This window comes from Squalius cephalus (assembly GCF_949319135.1).
Source record: "Squalius cephalus genome assembly, chromosome: 13".
In the NCBI taxonomy this organism is placed as follows: domain Eukaryota; kingdom Metazoa; phylum Chordata; class Actinopteri; order Cypriniformes; family Leuciscidae; genus Squalius; species Squalius cephalus.
Genome location: NC_137134.1, coordinates 17,534,044 through 17,556,650, shown reverse-complemented (window position 1 = coordinate 17,556,650; position 22,607 = coordinate 17,534,044). Strand labels below are relative to the sequence as shown.

General features: G+C 38.8%; 1 protein-coding gene across 2 annotated transcripts in view; it reads right to left on the bottom strand.

Moving 5' to 3' along the window:
* The window catches only part of gna11a (guanine nucleotide binding protein (G protein), alpha 11a (Gq class)), a 31,776-nt gene extending 11,143 nt beyond the window's left edge, over positions 1-20,633 (bottom strand). The window contains exons 1-4 of one of the 2 annotated variants that reach the window (XM_079889702.1): positions 19,675-20,633; positions 7,485-7,669; positions 6,966-7,120; positions 272-400 (exon numbers count right to left, since the gene is read on the bottom strand). In XM_079889702.1, coding sequence (XP_079745828.1) covers positions 272-400; positions 6,966-7,120; positions 7,485-7,669; positions 19,675-19,810 — 605 coding nt within the window. In that variant the 5' untranslated portion in view covers positions 19,811-20,633. The remainder of the gene's footprint in view (positions 1-271; positions 401-6,965; positions 7,121-7,484; positions 7,670-19,674) is intronic. The other variant, XM_079889701.1, reaches the window with a different exon arrangement.
* Between the last annotated feature and the right edge of the window lie 1,974 nt (positions 20,634-22,607).

The window sequence follows — 22,607 nt, the reverse complement described above, 5'->3', positions numbered from 1 at the left end:
GCCTGAGAGCTTTGGAAAAGCAGTGAGAGAATGCCGCTCGGGGATCCTGGGATGCGACGGCACAACCTTCTGCTTACTCCGGTGAAGATCTCTATCGAGTTCCCCGAAACAAAACTCTTTAAGAGCAGCAAAGAAACAACAACAGCAATAGCTGAGCCCCGGGTGGGTGTGAGAATGCGATCAGGGAAGGCAGCAGTGCAGTTGCAGCAGCAGCAGGTTAAAGGTCAGGAGACAGCGGCGGCAGTGAGGGTGTGCCGTGGATTGGCGATACCTGAAGATTATATTCTCTAGGTCAAAGGGATACTCTATGATGCCAGTAGTGGGCACTCGGACCCTCAGCACATCCTGCTGGGTGGGCACGTATCCCGAAGTTGATATACGCTCTAAATCATTAAGGTAACTGTGGGGATGAACCGGTAAGAAACAGGCATGTACATGTGCATATACAGAACTACAGAGGTAGACCCACATGGAATTCACAAGCTTTTCATATTTTCCAGCCAGTTTTGGAAAAGCTCACCCTCGTCATTCCAAACCTGTTCGATTTTGTTTCGGAAAACAGAAGGTTCAAGGATTTTTTTATGCTGCTCTTTTTTTTCCATTCTAACTTACCTCGACTCATTCGGTTACGAGCCACGTAAGAGTCGATAGCAAGTCAAACCTGACACAACGGGTTTTAATATGAGATTCAAGGGGATTTTCAGTAGTGGTCAACCGATATATCAGCATTTCTCAAAATATCGTCCTCGGCCGATAACTTTTGGAATGTGTTGGAAGTGGGACTTTTATTTTGACGGTCTTTAGTTATGGTCTCTTAACAGTTTGGTTTAATACGTTACTAGATATAGCTGTTAAACAAAGTAAACTGTGTACGAAAAAGTACTATAGCGTTTGCTTTTATATTATTAGTAAAGGCAAACACTTAATACTTTCTCATTTACCGTCTGCATTCAGCAAATACGCATTTATATAATTTAATCAAATCTTTGAATATCTAATAAACATTTAATTTCACAAATCTTGCAGACTTAGTCAAATCCAGCTGATATTCTGAAGTGCGCATTTGTAGCCCGCGTTACTCGGTGCGTGACGGTCGGTCCGAGAGAACTGAACGCGGACGGGAGAGTTCAGCTTCACTGGAGACGCACGATCGACAAACTTCAACCCTTGATTTCAAATTATGCTGTGCTATATTCCCACTGTGCTGTATGTAAAATTACTGTTACTTTGTCTTTATTTGAAAAAATATGATTCCCAGAGTGCACAAACTTAGACTACGGAGTGCCTTATTGGTTACAGTGTTGACACTTTATGTAATAAAATGTATTTATTTGTGAAAAATACTGAAATATGACAGAGTAAAGGAGTAGGCATTTTAAGTAAGTGTTTAATTCAGAGACTTATTTTTTAATTCATTTTCAAATTATTTATTTATAATATATATATATATTAGTGGTGGGCCGTTATCGGCGTTAACGCGCTGCGTTAACGCGAGACTCTTATCGCGCGATAAAAAAAATATCGCCGTTAATCTATTCCCCAAGTTGCGTTGGGAGATGATGACGCAATCTACCCGCGGCCGCGAGGTAAACCCGGCTGCAACGCATATTCGTCGTCATCTTAAAGGGATAGTTCAGGATTTTAGACATGAATCTCTATAGCTTCCCCATAAGCAGTGTGGTGCATTGACCATGACTTACCCCCGACAGCGTCCTGTGAGCCGAGCTCCGGTCCAGTTTTGGTCAAGATGAAATTAGTCCGGCCAGTTTGCTGGGGTCACGGCAATAAAGCTTTTTTCTTCTCAAATCAATATGTGTTCAAAAGAGTGATATATTTGCAGCACAAAACCGCTGTCTATGGAGAGGTCAGACCTCGTAATGGCTTGGCACTATTTTCTTCCCCGTCATATCACTGCGCGCTGCCGCTACCTACAGCCAGCTGGGAGCTGCGCAGGCGCACACCACTTTTTCAGTTGTTCGGCAGTGTTTACATCAGTGTTTACGTGCTCAGAACAGCTACACGAACGAGCTAACATAGCTACTCACCAAGAGCGATCAGTTTGTAATCCTTTTGGCTGTGTGTCGAAGTCAATGTTGTCATCGTCGCTGCTGTAGTCAGACATGTTATCGTTCTCTTTACGAGCTGTAAACAAAGTGACACGTGCGCAGCTCCCAGCTGGCTGTAGGTAGCGGCAGCGCGCAGTGATATGATGGGGAAGAAAATAGTGCCAAGCCATTACGAGGTCTGACCTCTCCATAGACAGCGGTTTTGTGCTGCAAATATATCACTCTTTTGAACACACATTGATTTGAGAAGAAAAAAGCTTTATTGCCGTGACCCCAGCAAACTTGCCGGACTAATTTCATCTTGACCAAAACTGGACCGGAGCTCGGCTCACAGGACGCTGTCGGGGGTAAGTCATGGTCAATGCACCACACTGCTTATGGGGAAGCTATAGAGATTCATGTCTAAAATCCTGAACTATCCCTTTAAGTAAACACGGCTGAAAGTGAAAGCAGCAACATCCATTATTTGGACTTGGTTCGGATTTAAGCCGTCCGACAAACAGCAGCAAACTATAGACAGAGTGTGTGGGGTAACGGTTCGGTAAGTTAACACACGACTAATCCGTTCTACCACCTCAAATTCAAAACGAAACATGATATCACTGAATACCAGCGCGCGCGTATTATTCTCATTCCAATATATCTTAGTGGTGTAACGTTAACACATAATCTCTGTCTATGCCCGATTTTAAGAATCGTTGTTGTGTTTCTTTTTAACGGAAAAGACATTAGTTAGACAATATTATCACTTTAAATTTGGGGTTTCATAAGATCAAAGCTATAATAAACATTAGACCTACTTAAGTCTCTGCAGCTATTGTACTTAAATTTTATTTATCTGCAAAATTATGTTGTATACTTACAGTTTTGCACAATATATGTTCTCAAAACTACATATACCCTTTAAAAAAAATACATTTAGCAGTTGTTTAGCAGGGTCTGTGTAACCTGTTCTGAAATGGTTTTATTATAATATACTGTATATCGTTATCGCAAGAGGCTGCAATGTATATCACAATATAGATTTTAGGCCATATCGCCCATCCCTAATTGATAGCCTATAGTAGTTGATAATAACATAGGCCTACCTAATGTTGCCTATGGACTGTAACAGTACAGTAGTAACCTTTACAGTCTATGAGTAGAACAGCTTTCTCAAGCAGTTTGTGATGCATTGTGGAAACAGGAGATGAGCCCCTGGTCTACGCCACCTGGCTTGAGAAACCGGTTCACAAAGACTTACTTTTATAGTCATTATTTGGGTAGCACACATATTCTGAATGCCTTCGGCAGAATTCAAATGAGCCATTTTAATCTAGATTAATCTAGATTAATTTCAAAATTAATCTAGATTAATCTAGATTAAAAAAATTAATCTATGCCCACCTCTAATATATATATATATATATATATATATATATATATATATATATATATATATATATATATATATATATTAGAGGTGGGCATAGATTAATTTTTTTAATCTAGATTAATCTAGATTAATTTTGAAATTAATCTAGATTAATCTAGATTAAAATGGCTCATTTGAATTCTGCCGAAGGCATTCAGAATATGTGTGCTACCCAAATAATGACTATAAAAGTAAGTCTTTGTGAACCGGTTTCTCAAGCCAGGTGGCGTAGACCAGGGGCTCATCTCCTGTTTCCACAATGCATCACAAACTGCTTGAGAAAGCTGTTCTACTCATAGACTGTAAAGGTTACTACTGTACTGTTACAGTCCATAGGCAACATTAGGTAGGCCTATGTTATTATCAACTACTATAGGCTATCAATTAGGGATGGGCGATATGGCCTAAAATCTATATTGTGATATACATTGCAGCCTCTTGCGATAACGATATACAGTATATTATAATAAAACCATTTCAGAACAGGTTACACAGACCCTGCTAAACAACTGCTAAATGTATTTTTTTTAAAGGGTATATGTAGTTTTGAGAACATATATTGTGCAAAACTGTAAGTATACAACATAATTTTGCAGATAAATAAAATTTAAGTACAATAGCTGCAGAGACTTAAGTAGGTCTAATGTTTATTATAGCTTTGATCTTATGAAACCCCAAATTTAAAGTGATAATATTGTCTAACTAATGTCTTTTCCGTTAAAAAGAAACACAACAACGATTCTTAAAATCGGGCATAGACAGAGATTATGTGTTAACGTTACACCACTAAGATATATTGGAATGAGAATAATACGCGCGCGCTGGTATTCAGTGATATCATGTTTCGTTTTGAATTTGAGGTGGTAGAACGGATTAGTCGTGTGTTAACTTACCGAACCGTTACCCCACACACTCTGTCTATAGTTTGCTGCTGTTTGTCGGACGGCTTAAATCCGAACCAAGTCCAAATAATGGATGTTGCTGCTTTCACTTTCAGCCGTGTTTACTTAAAGGGATAGTTCAGGATTTTAGACATGAATCTCTATAGCTTCCCCATAAGCAGTGTGGTGCATTGACCATGACTTACCCCCGACAGCGTCCTGTGAGCCGAGCTCCGGTCCAGTTTTGGTCAAGATGAAATTAGTCCGGCAAGTTTGCTGGGGTCACGGCAATAAAGCTTTTTTCTTCTCAAATCAATGTGTGTTCAAAAGAGTGATATATTTGCAGCACAAAACCGCTGTCTATGGAGAGGTCAGACCTCGTAATGGCTTGGCACTATTTTCTTCCCCATCATATCACTGCGCGCTGCCGCTACCTACAGCCAGCTGGGAGCTGCGCACGTGTCACTTTGTTTACAGCTCGTAAAGAGAACGATAACATGTCTGACTACAGCAGCGACGATGACAACATTGACTTCGACACACAGCCAAAAGGATTACAAACTGATCGCTCTTGGTGAGTAGCTATGTTAGCTCGTTCGTGTAGCTGTTCTGAGCACGTAAACACTGATGTAAACACTGCCGAACAACTGAAAAAGTGGTGTGCGCCTGCGCAGCTCCCAGCTGGCTGTAGGTAGCGGCAGCGCGCAGTGATATGACGGGGAAGAAAATAGTGCCAAGCCATTACGAGGTCTGACCTCTCCATAGACAGCGGTTTTGTGCTGCAAATATATCACTCTTTTGAACACATATTGATTTGAGAAGAAAAAAGCTTTATTGCCGTGACCCCAGCAAACTTGCCGGACTAATTTCATCTTGACCAAAACTGGACCGGAGCTCGGCTCACAGGACGCTGTCGGGGGTAAGTCATGGTCAATGCACCACACTGCTTATGGGGAAGCTATAGAGATTCATGTCTAAAATCCTGAACTATCCCTTTAAGATGACGACGAATATGCGTTGCAGCCGGGTTTACCTCGCGGCCGCGGGTAGATTGCGTCATCATCTCCCAACGCAACTTGGGGAATAGATTAACGGCGATATTTTTTTTATCGCGCGATAAGAGTCTCGCGTTAACGCAGCGCGTTAACGCCGATAACGGCCCACCACTAATATATATATATATATATATATATGCTTTATTGCGGCCACCCTGTTCTTTAAGCTACAGTATTGCATTTTTTTCTACATTTTTAAACTGACAAATTTTTTCATGTCACAATTGAGTAAACGGTCCTCTCATTGGTCAGAAGTGTGTCATTTATGTCTGACAACATTGCCACAAAATTTATGATTTTGAGCTGGAATCATTCATAAAGATATTGGTTCTTTGGTCCGTCGGGTCAGACTTTCTGACTAGACGCGAACCACTCCAGAGTTAGTCTTCATTTGGCCAGAAAACACCTCATTCAGGTGATCTTGGACCAACTGGTTTGTTGCGTATTCGAGTGAAACTGCCGTGTGCGTATATGCATAAAATAATACACATATATATATATTTTTTTTAACCAAACAAGACAGGCGTGAAAACACCCTGAAGCCACAGTCACACCAGACATTACGCACATAACATTTCTACAAACAGTCAAAATATGACGTCAAACTCTACAATTTATTTTTTTTAAACAATTCCATGTATAATATATCCATCCATAATGTAAAATTCTAAATATCTGTCTTGTATTGGGCACACATTTTCACGTGATACAAATTCTACATACTTGAACTTTGGACCGCAGCAAATTCACATAGTTTTCCGTCCCCTGTATTAAATGTAGATAGAAGCTAATATATTGAAAAAGCGCAGTGTGACCGAACCTCATGAGCAAAGATATCATATAAATTCAGAAGACATTGCTCAAAATCACATGGGCTTCTTTTATGGCATATTCTTGGATCCTGACAGCCTTTTCTCATTAGGAGCTTTTTAATGTATTAAAAAAAGAGCAGCGTAAACATTCTTCAAAATGTCTTCTTTTGTGTTCTACGGGGGTAGAAATATTAATTTCACAAGTTTTTGGGAAGAGCGTAGATTCCATGTGGGTGTAACAAACTAATTATGCCATTTGTGATCAAAATAAATGATATTACTGTATTGTAAAGGGCCGTTCACACCAAAGTTGATCATTATAAAGAAACAGTTTTAAAGAATATTCTCATTCTATGAGAGTGGAGAAGTCCACACCACAACTATAACGATAATGACACAGAGAAACAATATTTTTGGAATCACTTTTAGAATGATTTAAGCTGATGAACACAAAAAACCTTGACAGCCAATCAGAATCCACCCGACTTTGAAGAGCTCAACCATTTAAAGTGGCAGGCAACATAACAGCAGTGCACGCTTATAATAAACAGAGCATAAGTGCTTGTTGATGTGGATGCTATTACAGTTATACCATTGTTGTTGATGTGAACGGGCCTTAATACTGCATTTATACATAAAAAGAAATATGCTTCTAACTGACCTCAAGGATTCAACAACTCATTTAAAAGCAATGAAGTTAAAAGGATCTAATGGCTAATGACAGAACACACACTTACTATTTAGTGGAGTCGGAGAGCTGGTACTCTCGCCTGCGGTCATAGGCTTCCTGGATGCCTGGATCCGCCCAGAGCATCTTTATTGCATTGATATAGGGCTGTTCAAAGGAGCAAACCTTCTCCACATCAACATCTCGCACCACCAGAGCGTTGGACTGTGGATAAAGACACAGTACACAGTAAACAACCCGGTTTATGACTTAATGGCAGTGTAATACTAATGACTTCCAGAGGGGTTTAGAACCAACTAGGTCACAAGTTGTCGAGTTAAAGTTTAAGGATCTTCTTTAGGAAATATTAACTGATTCTGTAAAAGCAAAACATGAGAATAATTAACCCGTAATCCTTCACAGAAGAAAGACAGCTGACCATGGTGTGACAGCAATAAAATTTACAAGTGAGGCTCGCAGTGCTTTTTATAGCCACGTTTATGGCCTATCTGGGTTTGATTTGCATCTCGACGTGCACTCTGGGCATCAAATAGATGATTACGGCGCAGTGACGGCCAGGGATTGTCACCTTGTTCTCTTCATATTTGAATGGGATCTTGAGGTGCTCGGTGGCACGGATCATGGCCTGCATGGAGGTGAAGATGTTCTGGTAGACGAGTTTGGTGAAGCCGCGCTTGTCCTCGTCGGTGTAGCCTGTCCCGTGAATGATGCGCATCTGTTTGATGAACGTACTCTTGCCGCTCTCTCCCGTGCCTGAAGAGAGAGAGAAAAAACACAAATGTTGGAATAGGGTTAGATAATATTTTGCCTTCAGTATGATAACAGCCTCTTATCACAGTAAATCAATACTTTAAGGTAACAAATTATTAAAATAATAATAACTAACCTAAGATCTAACCTTGCGGTAAACAATATTAACATTATGTAAACACATACAGCACTTTAAAACAGAAATCCTATAAAAAGGACCATCTCCCCGTAAATTTCTTTGGTCCTGATGACTCAAGCCAATAAAAATGTTTCAGCCATCCCCAAAGTTCAACAATATGACTTCCCTGGAAACTTGGGAGGTCTTGGACCGGCAGGGGGAAAAACAAGTCAAGTAACTGTTCCAGTTTTCGAAATTTATCACGTTCTTGACAATACAATGTCAACAGTTTGGAAAGTCACGCTTCGATTGGTATGATAACCAGTTCCACAAGTTTTATCTTGGCATACATACGATTGACATCCTTGACAACTGCCATTTATTTAAATAAACAAGAAAGGCTAAATAAAAAAAATGTGTAGGCCTACCAATATTGAATTGCTAGAACCCACTTTTCAGGTAAGGAAACAAACGATTTTTACATGGCGAAGTTGCCTGTGCAAGTTGAATTTTTTCAACTTTAAAGAGGAATCAGACATTTTTTGTTGTTGTGAATTTGTAATTAAATGCGCCATAGTCCTGGGTTTCTATTCAAACAAAAGGTGTTCTGTCTGGGCTTCAAATTTCATGATTTAAATTACATTAGTCTCAACCAGGCTTTAGAAATCTTTTCTAGAAGCCATGGCCGAACGGTTGGTTCACACGCTCGAGATGCGCTGAACCCGTAACGGGTTCGATTTCCCATCAATTTCCTGTCCCATCTCTCCCTTAGCCGAGTCATGGGTAGTTTTAACTCCAACAGCTGGACAGTCATGCTCCGGCCTCCCTGCTCCGTCTTCATCTCCGTCTGCCGGTGGTTTGCTGACAGGGGAAACCCAATAAAAAGCCTGGTTGCATAACCGCAGCACTCCTGGCTCCCTCAGCTTGCCAAATAGCTGCACCTCCCTGAAGCTTTCCAACAGTTGCTCCATAGAAATAGCACCACAACTGTTTGAACATTACTGGAGCACCTTGATATCAGGTTTTCCTCCATATTAGGTCATTTTGAGGGTAACAAACACACTATAGTTTGGTTGAATGACAATACTAAGACCATAAAAAGAAACCGGAGACCTGGTAGTGAAACTGATGCATGCGCAAAACAAATAGTGAGTTTAATTTTACAAAGTAAAGAAATAATAGATGGGTATCTGTCACCGTAAATTGCTGTTTGCAACCAATTTATTTCCGTAATTAGATGCTTTTAATCGAAACGTGATGGGCAACATGGTGAGGGGGGGGGGGGAATCCTACATTTTATCCTTTGGGAATTGATTGGATGGTGAAAATACATACCCAAATATATACCCAAATGGAGGCTAACTGATTAGGAATTTTAAAACAATGGCTAAAAAGCTGTATATTGGCTATTATCCAAACATTTAACCAAGTGGCAACAACAGAGAAAATAAAATATATAGGCTATTAATAACACCACCAACAACAACTAAATCCAATTTAAAAATATTTTACTACCAATCAGAAGTTGAGGCAGTAAGCTTTTTTTTTTTAGAAAGAAATAACACTTCAATAAGGAAAAGTACTATATATTTAGATAAATTAAGAATCCTGAAAAAAAATTATCACGGTTTCCATTTAAAAAAAATGAAGCAGCTTTTCTACATTGATTATCATATGACACTGAAAACTGGAGTAATGATGCTGAAAATTCAGCTTTGCCATCACAGGAATAAATTACATTTTAAAATACATTCAAACAGAAAACATTTATTTTAAATTGTAATACTATTTCACTGTTTTTACTATATTTTTGATCAAATAAACCCATCCTTGGTGAGCGTAAGATACTTCTTTCAAAAACTTGTACAGACCCCAAACTTTTAAAATGTAGTACACGCCACGGTAATCATTAGTTCCAGGCAAAAAGTATGATTTTGGATCAAATATTATGAAAAAAAAAAAAATGATAGAATAATGTAAACGGATGAATTGTGCATAAGACCAAGAATATGTAACGTAAATGGTGCCAATTTTGATTTCATGACAGAAAAATCTCCTAAGAACTACACAGGCATTCTTAAAGGTGCCCTAGAACAGATTGTTTTATTATTTTATAATGTTTCCTGGGGTGCCCTTATAATGTTAGTATGTTTTTTAGATCTAAAGTTGTTATAATTTAGAAATAAAAGGCATATTTCCTAGCCTGATTTCATCCACTGATTTGAACACTCTGTTTGAAGGGGCGTGTCTGCTGAGAGACTTCAGCGTAAACGCCCTCTGCTGTGATTGGCTGACATGCTTGCATATGAAATATCTGGCATTACATGTAGAACTATCTGGAAAACTTTTACTATTACAGCTTTTATACGTTTACAGCTATCGAGATTAACGAATCGTGAGACGTTTTTTAAGTATTTAAAAAGTTGCAGTGATGAGCATTGAGCAGATGACAGCCTGTTGATCGCGTGAATGAAGATCTTATCACTGCAACGCAGTTTCTGCGAGAAACGACGTGAAGTTGAGCGTTTAGTCACTGGCTTGATTTACTGATGCATAAACAGTATTGAACGACTTTGAGAGAAAGTTTATCTGTCTGAACTTGAACAATTACACATCAGAAATTCACATAACCCACTGGTTCTCCAGAGGCTCGGATGAAGGAACTAAAAAAATATTTTTGTGTTCATTTGTACATCCAAACACTGAGCAACTGCCATGCTTCGTTCGCTCGTTTGCAAGCCATGATGTCTCTCGAGGAAAAAAACAATATCGCGCTGGATCTAGATAACACAGTGTAAATTATCGTTAATAAAATCACTACTTACCGCTTGCGGGAATATAACGTTAGTTGAAATTGCCCCCTTCGTCAGTATGAGACGCTGAAAGAAGCCTGGCTGCTTGATATCGTTCCAGGTTAGAAAAACAGTCCGTGGTGAAATGGGCAGAGCAAACTAACAACTTCGAATTAAACTGTAGCGGTATCCGATTATAGATAGATAGATAGATAGATAGATATGCCATTTTCCCTATGATCCTCGCTTGTTTCTTCACCTGCAGAACTTCCAATGATTCGGCTACGCAGTTCCGCCTGGCAGTGAACATGGGCTGGCATATGCACATTTTTGGAGGCGTACATATTAATGATCCCGACTGTTGCGTCACAGTCTCGCCTGTTTTTCAAAAACGAGATTTAAATAAGAAGGAGAAAACTATGGTGTTTGAGACTCACTGTATGTCATGACCATGTACTGAACTCTTGTTATTTAACTATGCCAAGATAAATTCAATTTCACATTCTAGGGCACCTTTAAATATGACAGGTCAAATCTCAAGGTGACGAGGCCCATGGTCTCTCTATTGGGGAAGGACACAGCCTTCAACACCAGTGAGACTGGATCCATCCTATATTCAAGTCTGTGAGCTCACAGTGCAGCAAAGCAGGTTACCATGGCAACATTTTTAAAGCATTTACCACACAGCAATGATTCAAAGAGGAGCCATACATTAGCAAGCCCTACTCTTCTTCCACCATCAAATGTGTCAATCCACCAACGGAAACAAAATGGCAATCCAGGAATTAGCAAATTTGTAAAACAATTTATACATTTCAGCCATGCCGGGTTGCTGCTTGCTACAAGATAATATATAAAGCCAATAAAACAGCGTTGCAATAATAGCAATGCATGTTTTGTATTGCGAAACACTACTGGACAAGGAAATGAGGTGATGGTCCTATACTCAACTCCCTGACAAAACTTAAATGACAAATATAGCTAAAAGAACAGCTACAATTACAATCAGTTATTGATTAGACTAAGTGAAACGATTAAAAATAACCAAAAAATAAACTCATGTAAAAATAAACAATGACTATTTCAAAGACTGTTGTATGTGCCATACATCCTCCTTTTAAAAATAAAAAATGAATTTCACTTTACATTAAAGTGTAACTTTGTTGATTTTTAACCCGTTTTGTATTGTTACAATGTCGGTAATATATCTAATGTAATGTAAATGTACAATGTTTACATTATACTGTGCTAACTGGACAGAGACATATTGGCTGTGATTGGCTACAGTCAGGAGTTAGATCGTACCATAGTACTGAGACAGCTCTCATTAAGAGTCACAAATGATTTTGAAAGTCACGTTTCTAGTATCTGTAAAACCGCATTCTTCCATCTTAAAAATATATCTAAATTACGTCATATGTTCTCAATGACAAATGCGGAACAATTAGCTAGATTATTGTAATGCTCTTTTGGGTGGTTGCCCCGCATGCTTAATAAACAAACCTCAGCTGGTCCAAAACGCAGCAGCTCGAGTTCTTACCAGAACCAGGAAGTATGACCATATTAGCCCGGTTCTGTCAACACTGCACTGGCTCTCTATTCAACAATCGCATACATTTTAAAATATTGTTGATTACTTACAAAGCACTAAATGGTTTAGCTCCGCAGTACTTGAGCGAGCTCTTAACGCATTATAGTCCTTCACGTCTATTGCGATCTCAAAATTCCGGCCATTTGATAATACCTAGAATATCAAAATCGACTGCTGGCGGTAGATCCTTCTCCTATTTAACACCAAAACTTTGGAACAGTCTTCCTAATAGAGATGCACCGATTACAATTTTCTGGGCCGATTCCGATTTCCGATTTTTCATTAGGTTTGACCTGCCGATACCGATTTTAGCCGATTCCGATTTCATTTTTTCTAACCACTTTACAGCACACACAAATATTTATTTTATATCATTTCTGTAATAAAACATTTTACAATTTGCATAGTTCACACACATCTAAAGTGCAGTGTTGTGGAAGAACCATTTCCTTTTCACATATATATATACACACACACATGTATTTAGCAAACGAAACGTCTGTATGAAAACAGGGAATGGCAATAAAATAATATATAAATAAAAAATAAAATAAATATAGCCTTGCAGTATTAAGATATTTCTTAATAAATTTATTAATATATTTCTTAATATATTTCTTAAAGCACACACAGGCCCATTGCAATCACTTGTACAAACTGAATAATAAAACAAGTTTAAATGGGTACATTTTCTATAAATATTAGTCTTTGTTTTCTTTTCTGACATAGCCTACTCCAGTTCTTGTTAAAACACGCAAATTCTGTGCATTTTGGGCACTTTTTTTGTGAAACCCTATTAGGCTATTTTCCATCAAAAGTGTGCTTTCCCTTTAATTGAGCGTGAGCAGTGCAGCAAATAGACTCGGCGCCGAAACACGCGCTTCACTGCTCGCGACGCTCCTGCTTGAGACGCTCACGCGCTGCTCCTGCTTCCGTTGTGAATGCACTTAATGATTAACATGCACGCTGAAAAAAAATACGCGCTTGCGGTCTGAACGGACGTAATTCACGAGGTTTTCTACATGTGCTCCATGTGCACGTGTGATGCTGATGTTGCGCGATGTTAATCATGCGGCGCCCGAGTACATTTGACCGGCATAAAATCGGCATTTGTCAGACTGACCGGCCGGTCGCCGGTTACGGCCGATCACGTGAAAATCGGCCAATTCCAGTCACCAGCCGATCAATCGGTGCATCTCTACTTCCTAACATTGTCCGGGAAGCAGACACACTCTGTCAGTTTAAATCTAGAATAAAAACGCATTTCTTTGACCTAGTATACACAACACATTATAAAATTCACAATGTTAGGCTGCATAGATTAGGTCAGCCGGAACTGGGAACACTTCCCATAAATCCTGATGTATTCAATACATCATAAGAAGAATGGCATCTACGGTAATATTATTCTCTATTTTTTTCAAGGCTTGCACCTTGGAAACTATTTCAAGGTTTGCGTTCTCGAGCCACCAGGCACCTTTGTTGTACGAAAGACCGGGCTGGAGTGCGTTAAGGGTTTTCAGTTAGAACGGTGTCGTGTGAGCAGCCCTTAAGTTAGTAACTTATGATCTTTGCGACGGAAGTGAATCGATCAAAACTAACTTTAGCTGGACAATAACTGTATTCTAGAGCTGCTGTAAAGCCAAAACAATCACTGTTACTTAAATGTCCTATTATCACTGTAAAGCAGCTTTGAAAATCTATATTGTTAAAAGTGCTATATAAATGGTGACTTAACTTGACAAAGATCAACACTTAAAAAACACGTAAATAGAAACCTTTGACGCACTTCACAGCGCACTTCGATAAACACAAAAGCGACTGAAAGCAGCTGCCTATCAGTGGGTACCGAATACCAGGTACTCGGTACTACAGAATTGTTGGTATGGTCACGTTTCCAAAATTTCAGTACCAATATGGTACAGAATACAGGTACTTTTGACAACCCTAGGAGCAAGTTAGCAAATTTTGACGTACACCCACGAGTAGTGCACAATAAGACCAGGAACATGTATTAGAGTACATTTTGAATTTAATTCTTAATTTTTGCACTGTCAAATATATTGGTATTATATTGGCAAAACTCATTAGATAACAGCCATGATGTATGGCAGCAATTTAACTGAGGCACATTTTGTAGGAAATTAGACAATTAAAATCATTTTTCATTTCAACCTATATTCTATAACTTACACATTCATCTGATTACACTCCAAAATTTATATCAGTTCAATCAAAAGTTCCAGCTCTACATAACCGGTTTCCCCTGCTAGTGTAAAATGGCGGATAGTAAAATCAGCTCACATCAGCTAATACACCCATGTCGAGATACAAGTGTGTGTGGGTGCTTGCTAAACACACATACTGGAGAACTGGAAGCGAGGGTAAGACAAAGCTTCCCTATCAACAGATGTAACATTTGAATCTTGCAGTGAAACCAGATTCTGCAATGTTTTTTTTATAGCATATTTACCACTAAAAGTCACTACAGTCCAACAAAAGCACATGGAGATGCCTTCAGACATGAACTTACAATAAATAAATAAATAATACAAATTAAATACAATAAAAAAAATACTCTGCCAGTCCATCCTATTTTAATTAAATTAAAATGAAAAAATACAAACAATTATAAAAAAACTAAGAAAAAAAAACAAAAAAAAAAACACTGTGGGTTTTATAAAAGAAACTAGCTAATACTACTTTGCCGGTCCCTCCTATTTCACAGAATTAAAGAAAAATAATTTTAAAAAAAGATAATATAATATAATAATAAAATTAAATAAAAAAAAATTAAAAAAAATTATATATATATAATAAAAAAATAAAAAAATAAAATAAAATAAAAATGAACAACAAAAGGCACTGTGGTGATTTTCTAAGAAAACCAGCTAATTCTACTTTGCCGGTCCCTCCTTTTTCACAGGATTGAACCCGATACCGGAGCGTTGTTGAACAAACACAAACACTTTCTACAGTCTCTGCAACTCCAGCTCACTGGTTTGAACATGGAAATCATGAGGTGTGTATTAGCGGGCTATTTGCATGGTTTTAAACTCGCATGCAAATACTGAATCCTTATCGTTATGTGGTTGCAAATGCGAACCCGGCGTTTAATAAACACCACCACCACAGTGGTCAGATTGCTTCGCTTGAGTGAGGAGCAGAGTTTGAAACAAATCAGTTTTTTTCCGAGAGCAATTCATCGCGAGTGGGTTGAGTAATACTTAAAATTCGGATTCCGAGCGGTTCGTATAGAAGCACTGAACGACACTAAAGGGCAACATGGACTTTATTTAGCAATAAAGTGAAACGAAAACAGGCCATATGTTGGTTGCATGAGAACAATGTCAGCTTTGTGCTAGGTGTGTCCAAAAACAAACATTCTGTACAATCTTTATGAGTCATCGAGCTCCTCCACAACACTCAGGTGTTATAGACTCTATACTCCAGCGCGCTTTCGACTCGGCTAGGCAAATATTGGCTAGAGCCGACCGTGTGGCGTAACAAGAAACCTGGAAGTCCGGGTTGTCATTCAGACGTGCCCGCGCCAGAAACAAGTTGCTTAGTAGCACGTTTTCGTGAATAAGGTATTCAAGTGAGTGACGGATGAGATCTTTTCCTTGCTTTCTTTCTCTCTGGATCTCTGCCTCCAGATCATGTGACACAGCAACAGCGTGCATTCATGTGTGCAGCAGAAGTGTGGGCTGAAAATGAAGAGTGGTTGCCCTCGGCTCAAGTCCCTCCAGCAGAGAACGCCAACACACACACAGGCTTCTCTCTACCTCAATCAGCCTGTATCTTCAGCTCCTGCAGCAGAGAACAAAACGCAGCTCATACGCGCTGGGCCGCTACAACAAACCGGTCAAAACCATACAAATCGATGAATGAAAATAGCTGACGACGAATGTTAAAGGTGATTAATTGGCTCTGTGCTCAAACTTTGGATGCACAATATCATTGGTGTCATATCAGGCAATGTTACAGATTTTTATTCTATTTATCGGTATATATTGGATATAAAATAAAAAATTAAATAAAAACTTTAATGACTTTTTCAATCATCTAGCAGTCATCTGAATGACAGTCATCAGTCATTGAATCTTTAGCAAATCTGATTAAATAAAAACTTTAAAAAAATTAAATAAAAACTTTAATGACTTTTTCAATCATCTAGCAGTCATCTGAATGGCAGTCATCAGTCATTGAATCTTTAGCAAATCTGAAAATGAATATCCACTTTTCATACTGTACATTATGTTGCAATGCCAAAATTTCTCTTTTCATCCATATCTATACCTTATTTTATATAGATCATTTTTGCAAACCATGAATAGTTTGCCTTTATTTTATTTTTAAAAGGTGCTAAAATGTTCAAATAGTTCAGTTGGGTCTGTGCATGAACGATATGTCGATACCATATCAGTTAACACATAATATTTAAAAAAAAAAATTTTTTTTTATCAGTAGATATTGGATATTTGCACGTTTAAGATATTTGACGTTTTGATTAACTCTGCCATAATTTCCATTTTTCATACTGTATATTATAATGCTGAGATGCCACAATTCACTAGTAGCATTTAAAATAAGGAATTAGAATAACGGTCATAATTTATCTGCAAAAATTTCAACATCAGTTCATCCAATATCAACACACACACTAGGAATATAGCTTCTGTTCAACAGCTGTTAATTGGATGAAGGCAGATATGAATGAGAACTTGCAGTCGATTGGAGGAAAGGAGAGTTTGAGTGGACACAATGATTGGAGAAGTCCTGCATACATCAAGTAGAAGTCTGTCATTTCAAGACAAAATCGAGTTATGACATTTTAATCAAAAATAGAATTGATAGATAAATTGGATATGAGATCAATACCACGCATTTATAAAATAGAGTGAATTTTCATTTCATGCCATTTCATGAAAAAACGAAATATTTTACACATTCCAAGGAATGAGGATGGAGAAAACATTGACGGAACATTTAAAACAAATTGCAAAAGTAATCTTACGAATTGGTTTCTAGTACAATAATCAGAAAAAACAAAACTGGTTCAAACAGAAGGCATTTTATCTTCAGTAATCCAACTAGTGTTTGAACAAACATCAGATCTCACATGAATGTTGAGCATCACATGCAGCAAACTCTTCCGACACATTACTCTGGAAAGAAACGACAATATTAGGAAAGGCTGTCACGCTAACAAGTTGATCAAATATTCAGAGCGAGGTCAAAGGCTTCAAATAAGCCATATCATGCCTATTTAAGCACACTTTAAGAATCCGGTTTAACCAGACATCCAAAACAGACGTTTTTCTTGGAAAGTGGGGGGGGGGAGGAAATCTAAGTGCTGGAAGACTTCTGAGGAACACGGCACAATGAGAACAATTTTTATAAACCTCAAAGATTAACTGAAAGCAACTTGCACTGACATATCTTACAATATGTCAGTGCCACTGTTTTGTCTCAAGTTGCACACCAGTAATGTTTTTTTTCTAAGGCATGTTTATAAAAGCTACTTTAATGTCCTAATTGAACCCAGGCCAAATCCCGGCTTAATCTAAGCCCTGTCTGTGAAACCGGGCCTGAGCACACAAGTAAAACTGAAATCTGTTGATCTGTGAGAACTTGGGTTTCCAAACCCCCCTAAAACACTGAGAGATGACAACTTCCTGTCAGCTTTCAGACAGAGCGGTCGAGAGTCTACCGAGACAGAAGCAGGAGGTTAACAGCGTTCGTTGGTCACGCAAGGCCCTCTTCCTCCACCGAGGCGTATCTTATTGCCGTCTTTCCTCTGAGAGTCTCGGCACAAAGGCTGGTTGTGTTGCACGCAGCAGGGCCAAAGCTTTCTAAGGACATGCATTCTATGAAGCACTTTTACGGGTCAGCCCACACCACACAACAAGCGCCCGTGACCGTGTCTGTTCATCTACGCAATTTGAGGATCCCTTTCTGACCAGATCAGCCATTTTTAACAGCAACCTGCCGCACGGCTGCCAGTTTTTGCCATTTTTGGGAACCGGATCAGCTTGTAAAACCACAATCGGTTCACAATAGGTTTCATTCTCCACATTAGCGCTGCGCGTTCTCGCTGTGGCTCATCCGAGAGCCAAGTATCGGGTTAAAGATACTCAATCAGAAAAGATCAAATCTGGACTCTCTTTGACTTTAGCAGCGATTAACTGGGATGCAAACACCGTCCTAAATAGATTTTGCAACCCGAGTTTCAAATTAAGCCTCTGATCTAATTATTTTCATAGTTACTGCATCTCTCCGTTCTGAGAATAATGTAAGGACGCGTGTTATTGAAGCGCTCTGCAGTACTGAAATATTCAGATACAATCTCTCAGGCTTAAATTGCTGACAATTTAGCTTTGCTTACAGCCACAAATGACCTAATGGCTCTGACACCAAAACGAAAGCAAAGAGCAGACTAATGGTCAGATCACGAGATGAACGTAAACTGACACTCATGCAACTCTAAAACACTAATGTTCAGTGCTAATAAATGAACATCTAGACTTTTAGTGAAAGTTAAACACTGCAATTGTTGGGGTACTTTCATACATTCAAATTCTACTATAATTTGGGAACAATTGAACTTTTCTGATTCTTTGAGGATTCATGTTTGATCCTTGGGAATGTAACCAAGAAAAAATACAAACACATTCCCTGTGTATTTGGAATAGCCTATAATTTGCAATATTTTTCCCTAATATAACCAAGCAAAAATGTCAAAACACGCTCACTATACATTTTAGAATATTTTCCCTTACATAACTAAACACATTCACTATATTGAATACATTTTAAAATATTTTTACCCATGCAGGCAAGCAAAAACAAAAAAAACAAAAAATTTATAATTCAATAGAATTTTCCATTAAGTTTTCCATGACTGGGAATTTTTTTTCTTTTTGGATTTTTGACAAGATATTGCGGAATATCACAAAAAACACAATGCCTATAACACATGCACTATATAAAGTAAAAATCATATGAATGAGAAAAGTTATAAAGGTATATATATATATATATATATATATATATATATATATATATATATATATATATATATATAAAACACTTCATTTTAAACATATTTTTATATATTTCCCCATGTAATAAAGCAAAAACATTAACTACACATTTAAAAATATTTTTCACCATGTAATCAAGCAAAAATGGAAGAAGAAAAGAAAAATCACTATAGAATATGCCATGAAAGTCCCTGATAGTTCTATGATCCTATTAGAACCAGGTCTAATTGAGATACACATTCCATCAGCATTCTCTGTAGGATTTTTGACAAGGACATTTCGTGGAACAATGCGACACGTGCATGAATTATATAAAGTGAAATCATATATGCACACGAAGCAGTGAAAGCAACACGTTTGCCTTTGATTTGGACTTAGTCAGCATCACTATGCGTTAGATCCACAAAGCAAGAATATGCGTTTCTGTGTTCGCCATCACCAGCTGTCAGAGATGCACTTACCCAGTAAGAGGAGTTTGAGCTCTCGCCTGGCATCTCGCTTGTCTCTCCGGAGCTGCTTGTCGATCTCGGCGTTGATTCTTTTGGACTCCTTCGCCTCTTCACTCATGCAACAGGCCATCATGGACTCCAGAGTCATCACCACAGCGTTTGGAGATCCCAACCCTGATCTGACACACTTCTACGGTCCGCTTCCCTTTGCAACCGCGTCGAAAGAGGAACAGGATGGATTTGGGGGAATGTTGTTTAAAAATGCAGCATGCGATCCAGGATGCCTTATGATGGTAGACGTAAATCGATGAAGTAAAATAGAGCACCACAACCTCAGCCTGCTCATACAAACGGGTCTATGAAACAAGGCCAAAGACTGGATGAGATTGGAGGCCAGATGTGAATCCAAAGATCTCCCCACAATCAGACCGACCCAAGCCCTGTTTTTAATAATCTGTGATGACTACCAACTAGAGTCCCGGAGGGACAAACTAGCCTGCCACGACATCCGTGCTGTCCTTTGCTGTCTCGCTAAGCTAACCGCCCCACTGCCCAGAATCACCGCAACACTGTCCATCAGCTACCCGGATCTCTGGCTAACACACGGCGACAGGTGGCAGAAGACAGCCATATGCGCTTTCAAAGACGCTGTGTGCACATACAACACTGACTACAGTGCAAACATTTGATTCTGAGCATACAAAACCCGATAAGTTAATTAGCTAAGCGCACTAACTAGCTTAATTGGGTGGGCTAACCTGCTAGCTAGCCGGAATCTTTATTTACACTACGCGCGCTGATTTCACCGCTCATTTCTTTGCATCCGATTGGGGTTAATGAATATTTAAAGACGAGAAATGGACGAAAAAATGACACAGGTGTGGGCTCCTAAAAAAATCGACGGAGTGAAAAAATTTCCAGATGATCGCACCGTCCAGTCCGGTGTGAGTCGCACACAAACCTGGAGCTGCGACAGCTGGAAAATGGAGCGTGAGTGACAGGGCGCGTAGCCAATCAGAGGTAGAGACGCGCGAGGGGGCGGCGCCCGGAATGAGGCAAGGTTGGTGGAGGAACGACTGTGGAGCTCGCGGGGCGTGTCTCGCCACAAACCCTGCTATTCGACTGAATGGACAACGCCCATTCCTAGTCAAACATATCTGGTTAAGTCCTAAGCCTCTGTAACACCTCTAATAGTTTCATAAAACATATAACGCATATATACAAATGCGTATTACTCAAACCACTCACAGACTATACACATGGTGCTTCTGTTCCGTTTATAGTTGAAGTGACTTGACTTGAGTGGTGTCATTGTCAAAATGTAATAAGAGAGAATCAACGTCCAGATTTGCAGATGATTCCTAGCTCTTTATCGACACCATGTGGAAACTGCTTGGAAGAAAAGAGTAGGAAATTGCATAATTGGGGCATTGTTAAAATTGTGTCCACCCCTGACTATGGGACGTTTGAATTTAAACTTAAATGTAACACTTAATGAACAAGGTCCAGACAGTTTGTTCTTACTTCCAATTTTAATAAACTATTAACTATGTATATAACTATTAAAATTATATTTATAATAGTTGGAACTATTTAAAAGCTGCTACTGAGCCTGTAGTTGCATGTAACCTATTTCAGCACTTGTCTAGTCAAGTCAAGTCACCTTCATTTATATAGCGCTTTTAACCATATAGATTGTTTCAAAGCAGCTTAACAGTGATAATAGGAAATTAAAGTACTTTACAGCAGCTCTAACAAAGTTATTGTCCAGCTAAAGTTTTGATTGATTCACTTCCGTTGTTTATCAAATAATTGCTTATAATTGCATTTCCATATAATAATTGTTACTAGTAAAATAACAAATTAAATAGACTAGTTGTCACATAATTGAATATTTCTCAGGGAAAGTGTTTTTTGTTTGTTTGTTTTTTGTTTTTTTGAAAATCTGCACTTCTTAAAGTCTTAACCAAACCAATAAAAAAACATTAAAGTCCCACTGAAGTGCCTTGAAACGCGCAGCATTATTCAATGTGTTGGCATTATTTCCACTGAAGCAGGAAAACGGGGCGGGACATATCGAGCAGCTCCTCCTCTTTTTTAAAACAGCCAATGGCGTTTTGTTTGTATCACTGCTCAGCCAGAGCTGTTGAGCTTTGTAAAGCCGCAGTTTCCTCGTAATCTCCTCCATATCACTTTAAAGGGGTCATATGACGGTTCTAAAAAGAACATTATTTTGTGTATTTGGTTTAATGCAATGTGTTTACGCGGTTGTAGGTTAAAAAAAAGTAATTATTTTACACATATCCTACATAATTGTTGCTCCTCTATGCCCCGCCTTTCTGAAATGCGGTGATTTTTACAAAGCTCATCGTTCTGAAAAGCGCAAAGTGCTCTGATTGGCCAGCGATCCAGTCCATTGTGATTGGCCCGAAAACCTTAAGCGTGATGGAAATGTCCCGCCCCTTACCATATTTGGTCGGTACTATCAATTCGAGCCCGAATCTGATCCGGAAAATGCAATGACCAAGCTGATCGATCAACTTTGCCAGCACGACTGGACTTGAACGTTTTAGATTGTTAAGGTTTTATTTCATTGGGGACATAATTAATGATTATAATGACTTATACTGTCTTTTTACCCGTCGTGCCTTGCTACAGGGGGGGGGACACTATGTAAACATGAAACCATGTCTGCATTTGTGATCGTATACGACATACATGCGCTACTTTATACTGGTCAAAACTCGTGTTTGAACAGTCAGTGGCAAATTCTTAAAACATGAAAACATACTTACAGGCCTGTGTCTGTGAGTCAGACATGCCAGACTATACTTGCAAAGATGGAATTTCCCCACTTTTTTAACCACTGTTTTCTAATTGTGTCCTCTTTTGGAAGGCCAAACATCTTTCGCAACGAAAAACACAGCATCTCCACAACATGGCGG